The 18,401-nt window shown below is 39.0% G+C and overlaps 1 protein-coding gene and 1 long non-coding RNA gene across 8 annotated transcripts in view; one reads left to right on the top strand and one right to left on the bottom strand.

Moving 5' to 3' along the window:
* LOC117098462 overlaps positions 1–18,401 on the top strand; it is an 82,308-nt gene that overhangs the window by 46,148 nt on the left and 17,759 nt on the right. For 2 of the 3 annotated variants that reach the window (XR_004443424.1, XR_004443419.1), the window contains one exon: positions 17,001–17,075. This is a non-coding gene — a long non-coding RNA (uncharacterized LOC117098462). Of the gene's footprint in view, positions 1–13,198; positions 13,283–17,000; positions 17,076–18,401 lie in introns of those variants that run through there. The other variant, XR_004443421.1, reaches the window with a different exon arrangement.
* Positions 1,137–18,401, bottom strand: part of CDK8 (cyclin dependent kinase 8) — a 148,233-nt gene continuing 130,968 nt past the window's right edge. For 3 of the 5 annotated variants that reach the window (XM_033237075.1, XM_033237042.1, XM_033237066.1), the window contains 7 exons: positions 13,340–13,483; positions 10,218–10,287; positions 9,388–9,460; positions 6,091–6,188; positions 5,294–5,372; positions 5,017–5,175; positions 1,137–2,420 (listed from right to left, as the gene is read on the bottom strand). In XM_033237075.1, coding sequence (XP_033092966.1) covers positions 2,295–2,420; positions 5,017–5,175; positions 5,294–5,372; positions 6,091–6,188; positions 9,388–9,460; positions 10,218–10,287; positions 13,340–13,483 — 749 coding nt within the window. In that variant the 3' untranslated portion in view covers positions 1,137–2,294. The remainder of the gene's footprint in view (positions 2,421–5,016; positions 5,176–5,293; positions 5,373–6,090; positions 6,189–9,387; positions 9,461–10,217; positions 10,288–13,339; positions 13,484–18,401) is intronic. The other 2 variants (XM_033237049.1, XM_033237060.1) reach the window with 2 other exon arrangements.

Genomic DNA, 18,401 nt, shown 5'->3' with positions numbered 1-18,401 from the left:
AGTAGCTCATGCCTGTAATCCCAGCACTTTGGGAGGCCGAGGCAGGCAGATCACTTGAGGTCAGGCGTTAGAGACCAGTCTAGCCAACATGGTGAAACCGTCTCTAATAAAAATACAAAAATTAGCTGGGCATGTTGGTGGGCACCTGTAATCCCAGCTACTTGGGAGGCTGAGGCAGGAGAATCTCTTGAATCCGGGAGACCGAGAATGCAGTGAGTGGATATCGTGCTACTGCACTCCAGCCTGGGTGACAGAGTGAGACTGTCTCAAAAAAAGAAAGACAGAAAGAAAGAAAGAGAGAGAAAGAGAGCGAGAGGGAGAAAGAGAGAATGAGAAAAAGAAAGAAAGAAGGAAAGAAAGAAAGGAGGAGGAAAGACAGGAAAGAAAGAAACGAAAGAGAAAAAGAGAAAGAAAGGAAAGACAGAGAAAGAGAAAGAAAGAAAGAGAGAAAAAGAAAGAGAAGGAAGGAAGAAGGAAGGAAAGAAGGAAGGAAAGAAAGAAAGAAAGAGAAAGAAAGAAGGAAGGAAAGGAAAGAGAGGAGAGAGGGGAGCGCGAGGGCGAGGAGAGCGCTCCCGAGGACTCAGGAGGTGACCTCATAGCCAGATCCACACATCCTGAGAATGCGTTGGGGCAGGAGGACTTAAAATGGAAACATGAATTCAGCTCCTAGAAATTACCACTACTGTATTGTCAGGCCTGTAAGGACAGAGATTCCTCAGTTATTTTGTTTTACAATGTTTTTATATCATTGAGCTGGGTTTTTAAGAAAAAAATGTTAGTTTTTCCCTAATCTTCTGTATTTTCTAGAGGAGGAAAACGGATTATTAGGGATATAACAGTCAAATCCTTCTCAGTACAACACAGAATAGGAATTATTCCAGCAACTGAAGGCTCACCAATAATAATATCTTCCAGTTAGAAAGGTGTCTGTGTTTCCTATCTTACATTACGGCACCGAGCGTAACAGGAAAAAGGATCCATATCTAAGACTCAAGTCAGTACTCCATTATGGAGACAGACACACAGATAACGTTAATGAAAAGTGAAGAGATTTCTTCAGAGGCTACTTGTTAACACACATTTTAAAATTAAAACAAAAACCCTTTGTACATATAAAAAATACAACTGACTCCACGTTTTGATTTATGAAAAATAAATTTATTACATAACACCTTGTTTTTAACAATGTTCAATTATTTTTTATTCAGAATACTTGTGTCATTCATGTAAAATAGTTTGATACAGTACATTGTATGTTATAGGTTTTTTTTTTCCTCAAAAATTCTAAGGCTCTCCTACTCCTTCTCCTTTGCTGAAGTAAGGGCACCCTAAACAACGTGCGAACAAGTTTTCAAAAGGAAAATTAACTGAACAAAATCTTAATAGCACTACACCAACCGGCTTTAAAATCAGGACGAAAATATTTGAATTGGATGCCGCACCTTTTTAAGGAAGTTATCATTCATGCTTTTTTCATCTTAAAGCATGCTCACAAATCAGCAACACCAACAGGAAAAATAAAACACTGTCTATGACAATCATTTTAGTTTGTTTGCTGAACCAAACAGGTTTATATCAATGACAACATATTTAATTACTATCAAATAGCAGCTTTAATACCAGTCAAGTCATAGATTGAAAATAAAAACAAACTTATAAGTCGGAAGTTAATCTTTGGGAGTTTTGAAACCTTTCTGGAAAAACTATGTGGCTTTTTGTACTTTCAAAAAAATCCAAGCAATATTCTTGGTCAGAAAACACTGATTAATGTAGAAAATGAATCAGCCCACTGATAAGACACTAAAAAGAAAGGTGTACCAAAATAATCTCATTTTGAGTGTTGGTTATTTCGTTAACATATACTGGATGTTTCAAGTACCAGTTAAACTTTGTGTCTGTGTGTGTACTATTGGTCAGATAATGTTGTTACACTGAAAAAATTCACCACATACAAAGACAAATGCTTGCCCCTAGCACATTCACAGCTTCAACTGCTACAGACTGTCACTGAAAAAAATGCATTGGTCAGTCTGAACCATGTCAAGTAAACTATGGAAGTAGCAAATCCACAACACAAACTGTGCTAGCACTTTCTTTTCAAGTCTAACTCCAAAATAGGTACAACTTGGAAGCCACTACCCCAATCTGTGAAAAGTGGTGGAACTTGGCTACTGGACATTTTGAAGATGTGGTTGTACAGTACATTCTCATGGCCCATACCAGGTTCCCGCGGAGAGCTGCACAGTCAGCCCTGCAGCATTCGCAACAGTGCATGGACAAGATTCCGATGCAGCTCAGTACCGATGTGTCTGATGTGAGTACTGTGGAGGCTGCTGGGAGGTAGCTGAGTATCCCATGCTGCTCTGCGGCTGTGATGTGCTTGGTCCAGGGTTGGGATAGGCAGCATGGGGATTGGAACGCTGGAAAGGAGATGAGGGAGAAGTGTGATTCAGGTGCTGCTAGGGGAAGCCCAATCCCACGCAGCAAAACTGGTATGTGATTGAAGCGTCATTATGTTTCAAGGAAGAAAGGATGTATAGGTTTTGTGCTGCGTACTAACTTCGTAATGAAAGACAAAAGCCCCAAATATTTTAACATCCTCTTCTCTTGAGGAAGTCAGAAATACTGCTAGTAAACAATATGAAGCCTAGGTTTATTCCTCTGCTGTGCAAATACACTTTTTTCTACAGGAGTAACCCTTTTTATGCTGCTTTGTATCTACTTGGTAAATTCGCTTGAGATGTTTACACGGGAACTCGATGTATACATAAAAAATTTAAAGCTTATTGACACGCTTTCTTCAGTAGAAAACTCCCCCCAACACACATGACTAAAGAATAAAAATGAATATGATAGGAGAAGGTATCACAGAATCCATTTCTTTGGCATTAATACATTTTTATGCCCTTTAAATTACTTTTTTTTCTTCTGAGGCAGGGTGTCACTCTATCACCCAGGCTGGAGTATAACGGTATCATCATTGCTAGGATTACAGGTATGCACCTCCATGCTCAGCTCATTTTTAAAAATTTTTTTGTAGGAACAGGGTCAGGCTATGTTGCCCACGTTAATTTCAAACTCCTGGCCTCAAGTGATCCTCCCCCTCAGCCTTCTAAATCACTGGGATTACAGGCATGAGTCACGGTGCCTGGCCCCTTTAAACTACGGAATCTTATTTTCTGCTACAAGTTTATATACAAAAGTAAAAATATAACCACAGACATGTAAGACGGATGGTATTCTCAATCCTAAAATGGCACAAAGAGAAAGAATGTGATGGTTTGGGGTTCTCTAATTTTGATCTGTTAGATTATTATTCCCATTCTCACACCTCTCTCTCATACTATTTGTTCCCAAGACAAACACTGTAAGATTAACCAAAACTGGGCCGGGCGCTGTGGTTCACGCCTGTAATCTCAGCACTTTGGGAGGCTGAGGCGGGTGGATCACAAGGTCATGAGATCGAGACCATCTTGGCTAACACACTGAAACCCCATCTCTACTAAAAATACAAAAAATGGGCTGGGCGCGGTGGCGGGAGCCTGTAGTCCCAGCTGCTGGGGAGCCTGAGGCAGGAGAATGGCGGGAACCCGGGAGGCGGAGCTTGCAGTGAAACACATCGCGCCGCTGCCCTCCAGCTACCAAAACTTAATGCTTCTCTCTTTGAAAGCATATTGAATAAGTCATATAATTCCAAATTCTGCCAATCCTAGCAAAGGTAACATTTTTAAAAAGAGTGGACACATGCAATTTTAGTCAGAAATACTATTTTAAAAATCATCCACAAAAAACCACAGCAATCCAACAAAGCAGCACGGCATCACTTTCTCGGCTCCAGAAGCCAAGGTCAGAGCACTGGTCTGCTTCATTCTAAGGACGCCATCGCCTTAGTGTGCAAACACATTCGTGAGCCAAGAGAGACGCACTCTTCCCATCTGGAAAGGGAGAAAAAGATACTGGAACCAACAACTCCCACAGCTGTCTGCCCTTGGTGTCCTTGTTTAGCTAACTGGAAGAGAATTACGACTCATAACAGCAATGATTTCCATGGTGTGATGGGCTGGACTCTCCCCTAACCAAAGGAAAGAGTTAATACCTAATTCTGAAAGTACAGCAACGAGCACTCGGGACCTTATCAGTTTAATAACATCTCTTTCTCTCTCTCTCTTTTTTTTGTGTGTGTAAATAATTCTAATTGGTCACATTTTCAGTATCCTTCCCACACTGAAACCTAGTGTAGTTGGGAATATGGTTAGAATAAGCAGAAGACAAGAGGAGGTGGTATACAATATTCAAAGAAGGTCTTTCCACAACGTGACTGACAATGCCATGACAGGATCCCTAAGTCGGCAACATAACAGCCTTTGTGGTCAGATCAAAGTGTGAGTCCTGCATCTACAGCTGGCTTGCTGGGGATCCATGTGAAAGTTACTTAACTTCTACTAGCCTCAGTTTCCTGAAATGGCTACAACACTTAACCTCCCAGAGTCACCTCATTTAATCCTTACTACAGCTTCACACTGATCATTATCCATAGTCTCAAATGGACACTGAGAACATCTGAATCACTTACTCAAGGATACAGAGAAGTGACCAGACTGGGATCTGAAAGCCTATGTTCTTGATCACTGTGGAATCTTGTTCCAAAACAATAGATATCAAGCTCCTACCATAAGCCAGGTGTCAAGACACTTCATGTCTAATCTGACAACAGCTGCAAGGTAGGTTTTACTAGTTTCATTTTACAGATGAAAAAAAGCCAGGAGATATTATCCTGCTTGTCCAAGGTCACAGTTAATAAATGGCATAATCTGTATTTGATCATTCCAAGTCCGGTTCAAAAGTCTAACCCCTTGCTACCATACCACTGTCAGGACTTTTCCATGCCAATAACATTTCGTGTTAATGTATTTCCCTGGGTAGACAGACCAGTATTTCTCAAACCACATTTTCCCACAATCATAAACCCACATGTAAACACTGACATGCAGTCAATACAAAATGAACTTGTAATACCTGATAGTCTGAGGTCATGATAAGTCCACCTGAGGTAGTGGTAGGAGGAACAACTCTCACTTTCTTCAGTGGGGGTCCCTGTGTGTGACTGCTGTCTTGATTCCCTGGGTGGCCAGTTCCATTCGTGTGGTTATTGCCCTGCTGCTGCTGCTGGTTCTTCTCAATTGGTTCAACAGAAAAAGTTCAGCTCAGAGGGAGAACAAAATATACCCACAACGGAAAACGTTACGGAGGCATTCACGAAACAAGAAGCTGCCAACAGTACTTTAATACTTACTTTGTCTCCTTTGTCATCAGGTTCTTCTTCCGTTAAAAATTCTCGTTTTGGGTAAGGGATTTGACAACCGGCAAAAACGCTGATCATAAGAAAAAGAGAAAAACCATTTCTGGTATACTAATCAATATTCCAAATGCTTCATTTAGGAAATTCTCATTTTAATCTTTTTAAGATGAACTTTGTCTCCGTATTTGCAAATATAAGCACCTTTCATGTAACTGTGACAAAACAAATCTTTTCTTTGTAACCAGTAATATTACAGCAGGCTACTCGAGGACTCGAGCTGCATACAAATGATCAATAATCATCAAGGATGATTCAGCTGTCTTCTTTTATCCCAGCATTACTCTTCTATCACTCCAGCCAAAATAGAGTCCAGCTGAAATATGTGTCACCATTCAAAGACAATTTTTGTTTTACCCTTCCTACTACATTTATTAATAAAACAAAAGATTAGGTATAGGGAACACATTTGGGAATGATATTTGCAATTTGGGAACATGAAACTGTAACTGCAGACAGTAAGGAGCTACAGCATGCCTAACCAGCCTGTCACGGAATAGCTGGATCACTGCTGACACTAATGCAATCAGCATCTCATAAAGCCAGAGATGAACAGGAACGCCTCTTCACCGGAAAGCCCCAAATGACACTCGAATCAACAAAGCTCACTTTTGCTTGTCATAAAGGATTTCCTTGGGTTCCCATATAAAAGGAGGAGCCACTTAGAGTAGACAACCAGAAGAAAGCATACTCCAAAAACTCCATCAGGTTGGTGAGTTAACTAGGCCACTTACTCTGATGTAGGAAGTGGGTCTTCTAAGAAATAGGGATCCTGCATAGCCTGTTCTGAGGTAATTCGCTTTATTGGGTCCATGGTAAGCAACTTCTGAAGCTGAAATCACAAATCATAAAAACATGACTGTATTGCTTCTCACATTTATCTTTCAGCACATATGTGAAGGGGATATATATTTTTTGGTGAATAACATCACAATTTGGAAAATACTTATTCCCCCAAATTAACACAACTCCTAGTTGTTAAATTTAATGTAGTAATTCACACTTCAGTCATTCCAGGATTCATAATCTCACTTGTTTTACTCTTGCTTATGTTCTCTGACTAAACAAATGATACCCCCCCATTATCTAAATTGCTTTATCCAATTTAGAACAGGACCAAACTTCATGTATTTTCTATGCTTTTTCTCTTAAGATAAAAAAGCTGCTGTTACACACATGATACACTAACACATGTAACGATTCATATTTAGATCCGTTAATTAAAACTGAATTAAATAAAAAAGTCAATCTCCCCATTACACCAGGCACATTTCAAGAGCCGAAGGTGGCTCGTGGCTATGCTGCTGCACCGTGTGGATCATCACAGAAAGCTGTACTGTGCGGTGCTGTTCTAGTCTAAATAAAAACAGTGATACACAACTTATAAAGTACAGAGTTGTGTGGTGAGACTCTGAAAGTCGACTGCTCCCTTCAAATCCTGACTCAACATTTATCAGCTGCATGACATTGGACAAGTTACTTAATATTTTTGTTACCTCATTTGTCAAATGGAGATTAAAAATAGTGCCTATTATCACAGGCTGGTTTCAGGATTAAATGAGTTAATATATGGAGAGCAATTATAATGGTGCCTAGCATAAAGAAAGTACTATGTAAGTGCTTGCTGTTATTATTACTGCTATAAATGCCACGCTAATGGGAAGATTCAGTATTTTTTAGTTAAAACATAGTTCATTCAACTGGATTCTAATATGTGGTCTCTTAGTTTATACTCTGATCTAATGCAGTGGCTTTCAGACTTTAGGATGCATCAGAATCACCTGGAGAACTTCTTAAAATAGACTGCTGGGCCCTCCTCACAGAGTTTCTGATTGGTAGATGTGAGTAGGAGCCAAAAGCCTGCATTTCCAACATGGCCCTACATGATGCTATGCTGCTGGACTGAGACTGCACTTTGAAAACCAATGAACAGACAGACAGACACATTAAGACTTAAAAGAGAGGTCAGGTGTGGTGGCTTATACATGTAATCCCAGAACTTTGGGAGGTCAAGGTGGGCGGATCACCTGAGGTCAGGAGTTCAAGACCAGCCTGGTCAACATGGGGAAACCCCCATCTCTACTAATAATACAAAAATTAGCTGGGTGTGGTGGCAGGCACCTGTAATCCCAGCTACTTGGGAGGCTGAGGCAGAAGAATTGCTTGAACCTGGGAGGCAGAGGTTGCAGTGAGCCAAGATTATGCCACTGCACTCCAGCCTGGTGACAGAATGAAACTGTGTTTCAACAACAAAAAAGACTTAAAGAAAGATGACAAATTTTAGAGGATAAAAAGACACTTTTTTTTTGAGAGTCTTGCTTTGTCACCAGGCTAGAGTGCAGTGGCACGATCTAGGCTCACTGCAACCTCCACCTCCTGGGTTCAAGCAATTCTCCTGCCTCAGCCTCCCGAGTAGCTGGGACTACAGGCACACGGCACCACACTCAGCTACTTTTTGTATTTTTAGGAGTTTCACCATGTTGGCCAGGATGGTCTCAATCTCCTGACCTTGTGATCCACCCACCCTGGCCTCCCAAAGTGCTGGGATTACAGGCGTGAGCCACCGCACCCAGCTGACACAATATATTTTAAGATGCAAATAAAATGCTAGAATGGTGAGATTAAAGTTTAATTTTAATGATCTGATATTTCAGAGAAAGCATAATTTTATTTTTAGGGTTGAAAGGCCTGAATTTGCTATTTAAAATACCCGACAGTTTTAATGGAATTATAATAGGGCTTTCCTAAGGGACTACTCAAGATTACCTCCAATTAAGATGGGTCACCCTCGTAAAAACAAACACATAAGCTACAAGGAGGGTATATCTCTAGAGTTTTAGTGGTGATGGCAGGCAGAGTCATCTTAGACTATGAGTAGCAGGGAATCAAGGAGAAGAAGAATTCCCCTAAGTCATGACTTCTAATCTTCCGCCACTATCATTATTTTATTAGAATCAGTAAGTCCATAATTTTGAAGGATCTAACTTAAACCTCTAATTTGGGTCCTACTGTAAGTACATTATAATAAACCATTCTTTGGATAATACATTGTGTGCTAATATGACAGGTTAAGGATGACTTTTTAAATTGCTGTTAAGATATGAAATATATGATATAAAATGTGATCTGATATAATAGTAAGTAGAAAACACAGAAGGCGAAGCAGTAGAAAGAGAAGAAAAAGGAGAAACAAAAGTAGAAGAAATGTTTGCCAAGTGGCCTGGTTGCAATAAAGGAAAGTTTAACCTCTTCAAGGTGAAAGAATTCTCATTTAAGAACTTAGGAATAAGGATTAAAAGAATTTCAAGTCAAGCAAAATACAACCTGCTTCCCCAAACTCCCCTTTTATGTGTTATAAACCTTTTCTGAAAACATAAAACTGAAAAACATTTTTAATTATTATGCTGTAAAAAGGGAAACGTTATTGTACACAAAGTTGGTAATGGCTGAATTTCATCACAAAGTACCTTGTTAGTGCATGGATTCAATCAGATTCTAGGTTAAATCATTTTTCATGACACACTGATAAATATGGCATCTATCACATTCTTCCAGAAAAATCAAATAGCACATATAACTGCTGAAGGACTGTTAACATTTCAGGTTGTAAGAGGTATTCTGGAAGTTAGGAACTTTGTCAACAGCCTTTCCAAGAGCAGAAATAAAAAACAATCTATCAATAGTGAGAAGGATTTTCCTCTTGATACTTCTCTGAAACTTTAAAAATTTTAAAGTGACAGATGAAGAACAATACCTGTAATTTTATAAATGTTTTGACAGATTTGTTACCATCACTATCTTTAGAAAATCTAACGTGACCAAACATTAGTCTGTCAAACCATGATATGAGTCTGGAAAAGCAAATATTTTATTGTCTTTATTGGGATGCACTAACAAGCTCTCTGCATTTACCATGAAAGCACTCTGCACGCTAGCTAAGTAACCATATAAATTGATTCAAAAAAGCCTCAGTTGGGCTAGTCAATTAAGGAAAAAATGCATTTCATTAATACTGTTTATCTAAAGCTTACCAAGTGGAATGCTTTACTATCTGGTTTAACTTTATGTTTTTCCATATACTTGATAAGGCTGCAGTTGGTATACCTGAAAGAGAAATACTATGAAATAGCTATATTAGACTTGAGGTTAATTTTACATTGGCTAAAGTCCTTCTGATAAGAATTATTTTGATCACAACTGATATACTATATATTGAAGAGAGTATGAGCATAAAAGGAGTAGAATTAAATCAGTTTTATGTTTCATTCAATATCCACAATGGTCACTTTTGAAAGGATACCAATGATCAAATATAAGACAATTTCATGAATAACAGATACTAAACAGTTTTTTCTTAATATGAATTATATTTTAACAATTATTTTAAATAACATCTGGGTCAAAAGTTTAATTCAGCCTTACCAATAAGTGTAAAATACTTTTGTCATAGGTATATAAAAGAAACTCTCCCAATCCCTGATTTTGCATTGTAAACAGGTGAAATATTCATTCTTCTCTGTTAAAAAATTGCTTAAAATTACTGTAACCTAGATTGGTAAGCAAGTGGCTATTAGCAAAGTGTATTTATTTAGACTCTTATTTATTCAGCTGTGATACTTCTAATGTCTAGCTTCCAAAAAGTAGTAAATATGGAAAGAAATGAATGTGTTTTATATCCAAATCAGCTGCTAATATTAGTCACTTTTGTATATAATCATTTAAGCATCTTAAGAAATAAAGATTGTCATCATGAAAAATATTTATTAGCATAATCTTATTTTATTATGTTGAATATTCAGTCTTATACTGAGTATTCTGGTAAAGCAAAAATCAACAAGAGGTCTTTTTTTTTCCAACTTACGTATTTCTTCTGAAATCTTTCATTAATGTTGAATGTTCAGGCATCTTTTTTATATCTTCCCAATCTTTATCTGTGAAATACATTGATACATTTTTATGTTGCCTAAGTTCCTATTCGTGAGAATTTTTAAAAAGGTTATTACCACGTTCATTACACTTCTTATACGTTCAACCCCCATAAAAAAAAGCTCAGTCTTCAAACAAATGTTCAGCAACAGCAAACATCTTCAACTGTAAACATAATTCCTTATCCCTTGTATAACTTTAGATATCTGTTTATCTTTTTAAATTTCAAACTGCAAACTTTCTGCATGTTTTACTATAAGCTGCCTCAATTTCTGTCACTAGAGAAGAGTAAGTTATAAATATTTCTATTTATCTTATTAAATGTCCTATTTCTATTAGTAAAACTGCTTATTTTCCCTTTTCTACCAAATTTCTTGGTTGAATCAGCAATTAATTTCTTCAATGAGAAATCTAAGATCTTCCCCTCAGTGGCTTTAAATTGTACTTCTTTTTATGATACAGCCCTCCTTTTTTCACCTTATTAATATATTTCTTTACATAAGCAATCAATGTAAGTGGTAATAACTATTTGCAGAATAGGGTAGGATATAATGAGTATATTAATAAGTGGGTTGGTACCTTGGCTAGTCTCAGTAACATTATCCAAAACAACCTCAGTTCCTAAATACATTAAGTACAAAACGTTTCAGCTACTTTTGCTGGCATCAGAGTTGCTCAAACAATACATGCTACATCATTTGTTTTCTCCATCACTGCCAATGGGTTTTCCTGAGAGTCTACTAGGTGCACAGGACTGTCAGGGGCAGCTTAATAGCACCTTTAGTTTTTTTTTTTTTTGAAACGGAGTTTTGCTCTTGTTAACAGCCCAGGCCGGAGTGCAATGGTGCGATCTCGGCTCACCCCAACCTCCGTCTCCCGGGTTCAAGCAATTCTTCTGCCTCAGCCTCCCAAGTAGTTGGGATTACAGGCATGCGCCACCATGCCCAGCTAATTTTGTATTTTTAGTAGAGACAGGGTTTCTCCATGTTGGTCAGGCTGTTCTCAAACTCCCAATCTCAGGTGATCTGCCCACCTCGGCCTCCCAAAACCTTTAGCTTTTAAATGGCCTTCAGAGGCTTGCTTTTCTTTGAACTTACTTGTAAAAATATTTGGTAACTATCTTCCAAAGACATCATATATTGGAAACTAAACATACACTTACACTCCTAAATGGAATTTTCTCCTTAACTATTTCCTTACTCCAATTTCTCTATCTTATCGACTTCTCAAGCTAGAAATCTTAAGATAATCTCTTAGTTTTCCCTTGCTTATACACTTCCTATAAAACATTTCCATCTGCCCTTTTTACTCCATCCTTATCACTCTCACTTTATGTCTGCAGCACTGCTACAGCTGGTTTCTGATTTCACTTACCTCTTTTTAACTGAGTTTTACCTACCACCACTTTACTAATCTTTCTAAAATGTAGCATAAATCATGTCTCTAGTACTGAAGAACTTATCATGGATTCTCATTCTTTAGCTATCAAATCTAACCTCTGCTGCCTGCTTTCCAAGCTTCCTTATAAACCTCCCTCACCTCTGAAACACACATGAAGAGTCGCTGACAGATGTCCTCACCACATACATTCCCTCACAGGAGCTATGCCTTTCCCGTAGGCTCAGAAACGGTGGACACATTCAGAAGCAGGAAGAAAAGAGAATTCTTCTGTCTCTACTCAAACCACACCTACTTTTTAAACATTCCACATATAGCAGTACAATGTAAACTCCAAGAGGGCAGTAATTATGTCTGTTATATCACCGGTAACTTTTTTTTTTTTTTTTTTTTTTTGAGGCGGAGTCTCGCTCTGTCACCCAGGCTGGAGTGTAGTGGCCAGATCTCTGCTCACTGTAAGCTCCGCCTCCCGGGTTTACGCCATTCTCCTGCCTCAGCCTCCCGAGTAGCTGGGACTACAGGCGCCCGCCATCTCGCCCGGCTAGTTTTTGTATTTTTAGTAGAGACGGGGTTTCACCGTGTTAGCCAGGATGGTCTCGATCTCCTGACCTTGTGATCCGCCCGTCTCGGCCTCCCAAAGTGCTGGGATTACAGGCTTGAGCCACCGCGCCCGGCCATATCACCGGTAACTTTTTACTTAAGACAGTGCCTGGCACATGGCAGGTACTTAATAAATATTCACTGAATAAATAAAATTCCTATCACAACAGAGGTCTTCTTCAAAATGGTGACCAATTTTGGAGAAAGGCAGTATCTGTGTAGTTATTCTGCATTTACTGATAATTAACACCCTTACAAGGGAATGTAGAATTAAAAGTCTCAGGTATTATCTCTATTAGTCTTGAGTTTATAATGACCTGAGAAATATTCCTAATAAGAAACACTTTCTACTAGGTACTTGACTAGCCAAAATTTAGGTGTTTTAAACAAATTCTTATTATTCTGGACCTCTGAGCAGTTTCTGGTGATCACTGTTCTGTAGTATAACTAGGGATTGAGAGACAGTTGGAGAGATCTAATGCCAGGGGTGGGATGCATGTAAACCATCTCTCTGTTGCAAAACAGCAGGCTAACTCACCACGGAGTACTACGACTCTCTCTCACATTGTGACTGTTCTAAGAGAAGACTTAAATGCTATTATTCAATATAATGTGATTCTGTATAGTGCCCTAAATAGAAATAAGGCTCAAATTTTATATTTGAATGCCAAATAGTGGCAGTATTATGTGTGCTGCTAGAAAAAAATTTCTACTACTGAATTCATTTATAGTTTCCACTATAAATGAGCTAAGGTACCTTTTTAATACAGTATTGCAAATATTTTATCATTTCAAATATCAAACAACAAAACAAAAAAGCAAAACAAGATGAAACAAAAATACAGTCCTTAAATTCAGGAAAACCATAAACATTTTCATGCCAATATGTAAACTCTAGAAATTTTGCTGTTTCTACAGATCTTTGATAAATGCAAGTCAAAAAGCAAAGACTTGAGTAAGAGTAGCTTCATCAGCTAAAAATATATACCTCTCCAATGAAGATATCTAAATTCAAACAACAGTGATTTAAAAACAAAAACAAAAACGAATAATGTGTACCTGCAGGAAATCCCATTACATTGAATATTCTGTCCAGCTGGTCATGGTGATAAGGATTACTAGTTTTGATGTCCTCTTGTCGACAGTGAAATATTGGTTCTGACGTTAGTAGTTCTGCAAATATACACCCTATAGCCCAAATATCTTTAAAACAAAAAGAAAAAAAAAAAAAGAAAAAGAAAAAAAGGCAAGGAAAAAAGAAAAAGAAAGGTGGAAAATAAAGGTGGTTCTTTCCAAAAGAAAATGCAATTTTATTTTCGTGGGGAGTGTCTTCTTTCTTTCTTTCCCTAATAACTCATATTAATTCCTAAGCAATTATAATTACTAAATACCATGAAACATTATTGTAAGTATATATTCCCATGCCATCCACCCCAATTTTTCATTTTGTATACCTCCATGTCACCCAAATGGTTTCACTCTAAGCCCAATTAAATGTACTGGCTGGATTTTGGTAAGTTTTCAATGTCCCAGATGATACCTTTTCTGTGAACTACAGTAAAGCTGCATATGGAGCATGGAACTACAACCAAAGAAAACCAAACAAAAACAAACGGAAAACCCAAACAGTATTTGAAATTGGGCACTCGCCTAACACAACCGGCATAAATTTTTGTGATAAAATATTTTTTATTTACTTGCTAATTTGCAAAGTCTAATAATTACCCTCTCATGTTAGCACTAATGAGTAAGGTGGTATTCCACCAAGAGACAATGCCCAACCTCAAAAACTCTAAGAACTAACAGCATTTCTACTTTAACAAAGTTTTCCTTTCAAAGTGGTTCTTGATGCCGTAAGCTGTGTCAGATTTTGCAAATTTAAGTATTTAATACGTAGGACAGGAAACAAAAGCAAAATATTACTGTTAACATGGATTATAAATTCGGCTGGGTGTGGTGGCTCATGCCTGTAATCCCAGCACTTTGGGAGGCTGAGGCGGATGGATCATGAGGTCAGGAAATCAAGACCAGCCTGGCCAACATGGTTAAACCCCATCTCTACTAAAAATACAAAAATTAGCCGGGCATGGTGGCATGTGGCTATAGTCCCAGCTACTTGGGAGGCTGAGGCAGGAGAACTGCTTGAACCGGGAGGCAGAGGCTGCAGTGAGCCGAGATCGCGCCACTGTACCCTAGCCTGGGCGACAAAGCAAGACTCTGTCTCAAAAAAAAAAAAAAAAAAAAGCGGGGGATTATAAATTCAAATGAATTATTGACAAAAGCCAGGCAAATGGGTTTCTCTGTACACAACAAAGTGAATTCCTTTCATTCACAACATACAGATTTACTTTCATTCATATTGACTTTGTACTCAAAAGAACTATTAGTAGAGGTAAGATCTATTTGCCAATTTAGAATTTAAAGCTGAAAATATTTCATTTCTACTCTTAACAAATCCTACACTAAGTACAATGGTGTGCATATAGCAGACCCTCAACATCTGGTTTTTGACCTAGCCAATACCTGTGACAAATATAAATAACCAAAGGGGACAAATAAAAATTACTGTTTTATCAAAGCTGATTGTTGAGATATGTTAAAAACTGTCACTTAAACAGGAAATAAGGAAAAAAACCTAAAATGAGAATTCCTAAATTCCAAAACTGGAATAGAGATATTTAATATAAAATTACACACATTTACATTTCAAAGTAACAAGTTAATCATCTATTTACTTAAAGATTCACACTGACTGCAGCAAGTGATTTTAAAAAATGACATCGGCCGGGCGCAGTGGCTCAAGCCTGTAATCCCAGCACTTTGGGAGGCTGAGACGGGCGGATCACGAGGTCAGGAGATCGAGACCATCCTGGCTAACACGGTGAAACCCTGTCTCTACTAAAAATACAAAAAGCTAGCCGGGCGAGGTGGCGGGCGCCTGTAGTCCCAGCTACTCGGGAGGCTGAGGCAGGAGAATGGCGTAAACCCGGGAGGCGGAGCTTGCAGTGAGCTGAGATCCGGCCACTGCACTCCAGCCTGGGAGACAGAGCCAGACTCCGTCTCAAAAAAAAAAAAAAAAAAAAGACATCATATTTACATATCAGACAACCAAGCCTAGCTAATACCACCATACGGAAAAGTCTCATCAAGAAACATAGGCTAACCTATTTTGTTTTTGGCATCAAAAGGTGTATGGGGAAATAAATTATTTTGTGATTATTCTTTTTATATGGGTACCCCCTATAGATCTAACCTTTGATAATCAACAGCCACATAGGCAGCTAAGTAGGATCATAAAAAGATGATGGATGGCTTTGCATGTTTAAAATTCTACTTACAGCACACCCAATAAACACTGTAACAATTCATCTGGTTATTAAAAATTTCAAAGAAGAAAATAAAATATGTAAAGGAAGATGAAAGGTAAGTTTAGCTATAATTAAAACTACACTGCTCTTAGCTGAGCATACTGGTATATGCCTGTAGTCCCAGCTACTCAGGAGGCTGAGGCGGGAGGATTGCTTGAGCCCAGGAGTTTGATTCCAGCCTGGACAACATAACAAGACCCCATTTCACAGGAAACATGTACGCAAAGCTACACTGCTTTTTAAAGAAAAGGTCCGGTCATCAGGAAAAATAGTTTATTGAACCTTAACTCCCTCCCATCTAGTAACTCTTCTTTCTTTGTATCTGCTGTTCTCTCTCACCTTTATCAATCTTACCATTCTTCCTTTCTTCAAAATCCTGATCCATACATTAATCATGAACTTTGAGTCCGCTGATCCAAGGCTATTATTTCAGATAAATTTCTAATTCTTGTAAATAAGTTTTTTTTTCCTACCTCGTCTTTTTTTTTTCCAGATTGTGCCCAATTCATGGAAAGTCTCTTTAGTGTTCACCTGCCTGCCAAACTCCTTACAAAATGGCTTTCCCAATTAAAAACATATACATTTCATCTACTTCTCAAAATGTGTGATGCTCATAGGCAGTCACTGGGCTAAGCAGGCAAAAGAAACAGTAGGAAGTGGCATGCTATACACACCAAATTTGGGAGGAGAAAAAGAATTTGCTCAATAATATTTGAATCAACAAGTGTAGTAACAGTAAGCTTCTTGTTTTGACAAAGGGGAAGAGATTCTCATTTTCTCTATTTAAATGTATATTTCCCACTTAGCAGAATGCCTCACATTTAGTGACTATTCAGCTATTTGAGGACAAACACCTGAGCTTAAAAGCCCATACTTTAGTAAGACTTTTTTTTTTTTTTTGAGACGGAGTCTCACTCTGTCGCCCAGGCTGGAGTGCAGTGGCGCTATCTCGGCTCACTGCAAGCTCCGCCCCCCGGGTTCACACCATTCTCCCGCCTCAGCCTCCTGAGTAGCTGGGACTACAGGTGCCCGCCACCACGCCCGGCTAAGTTTTTTGTATTTTTGGTACAGACGAGGTTTCACCATGGTCTCGATCTCCTGACCTCGTGAGCCACTGCCTCCGCCTCCCAAAGTGCTGGGATTACAGGCGTGAGCCACCGTGCCCAGCAGTAAGACTTTTAAGACTACTTTAGTGGCACTGAATTAGAGATTGATATCCCTTTTTTAGCCTTCTCCCCAAAGTAAATCAGACAAAAAAAAAAAAACAAAAAACAAAACGCTCAAAAGTGAATTAAACTTTGTTCCTGGGATTACAATGTTTACTAACCTATTGTTTCCTCTCTTTGGTTTAGTGACTCAGCTTGCAGTTCTGCACAACAGAATAAACGACCACAGCGCTACAATCTGTTTGCAGTAGAGGGGAACATGTGAGTTTGATGTGTTCTGATCATATTTTTTTCCCTATGCTTTTGCTCCTTCTTAGTAGCTTCAGTAAGATTTAACCCCTCTGCTAAATGGAATGTATTTACCAATTATTTATATGTTCAACTAGAAAGGCTCTTCTATCACCTGCTCACAATTCAACTATCAAACAGGGAAGTCAAAATGCTGGGGAAGTTCTTGGTAAGCAGCTTTAATGGTGGTGTGAGAAATTTGCTGAGCATTTTACTCAATCTTTAGGCTACCTTTGCAGGAGACAGGAGGAATGGGGTTGTGTGGTAGAGGCTGGTATTAAGGAAAAGGTTTCATTTTGTAATTCCTTATTCTTATTTTTATTTTATTTTTACTTTTTATGAGACGGAGTCTAGCTCTGTCGCCAGCCTGAAGTGCAGTAGTGTGATCTCCGCTCATTGCAACGTCCGCCTCCCGGGTTCAGGCAATTCTTCTGCTTCAGCCTCCTGAGCAGCTAGGATTACAGGCACCCGCCACCATGCCTGGCTAATTTTTGAATTTTTAGTAGAGCTGGGGTTTCACCATGTTGGTGAGAGTGGTCTCAAACTCCTGACCTCAAGTGATCTGCCTGCCTCGGCCTCCCGAAGTGTTGGGATTACAGGTGTGAGCCACTGCACCCGACCTTATTTTGAAAAACTTAAATTAAAAATGGTTTGTGTATATTATAAATTTTGAATCAATGTTTCAATAGAAGAAAGTGTTGTCCAAGATTGATCTTGGGCAAGCAGGTGTACACCAGACGAGGGTGTGGGCTGGGATCACCAGTGCTGAGAAAATGGCACTGACCTTGGTTTCAATCATTTGCACCCAAGTCAGTTCCCTCTGTAACTTCCCGGCCTCAGAGGGCAGCTGTTTTTATTTAAAAGCTTAGAACTCTTTGGCTGGGTGTGGTGGCTCACACCTGTAATCCCAGCACTTTGGAAGGCCGAGGCAGGTGGATCACTTGAGGTCAGGAGTTCGAGACCAGCCTGGGCAACGTGGCAAAACCCTGTCTCTACTAAAAATACAAAAATTTGCTGGGCGTGGTGGTACAAGCCTATAATCCCAGCTACTCGGGAGGCTGAAGCAGAATTGCTTGAATCTGGGAGGCGGAGGCTGCAGTGAGCCAAGATTGCACCACTGCGCTCCAGCCTGGGTGACAGAGCGAGACTCTGTCTCTAAATAAACCAATAAAAGCACAGAACTTTTGAGTGTAGGGAGATTTAATCGATGACTCAGGCTAAATTCTCATTTTCAGAAACTGAGGCTAAAGCACTAAATGCGTAAACACACCCCCAGAATGACAGAACTAAGACGCCAAC

This window comes from Trachypithecus francoisi, unplaced genomic scaffold (assembly GCF_009764315.1).
Source record: "Trachypithecus francoisi isolate TF-2019V2 unplaced genomic scaffold, Tfra_2.0 Contig01461, whole genome shotgun sequence".
NCBI classification, from domain to species: domain Eukaryota; kingdom Metazoa; phylum Chordata; class Mammalia; order Primates; family Cercopithecidae; genus Trachypithecus; species Trachypithecus francoisi.
This window is presented reverse-complemented; position numbering and strand designations above follow the sequence as displayed.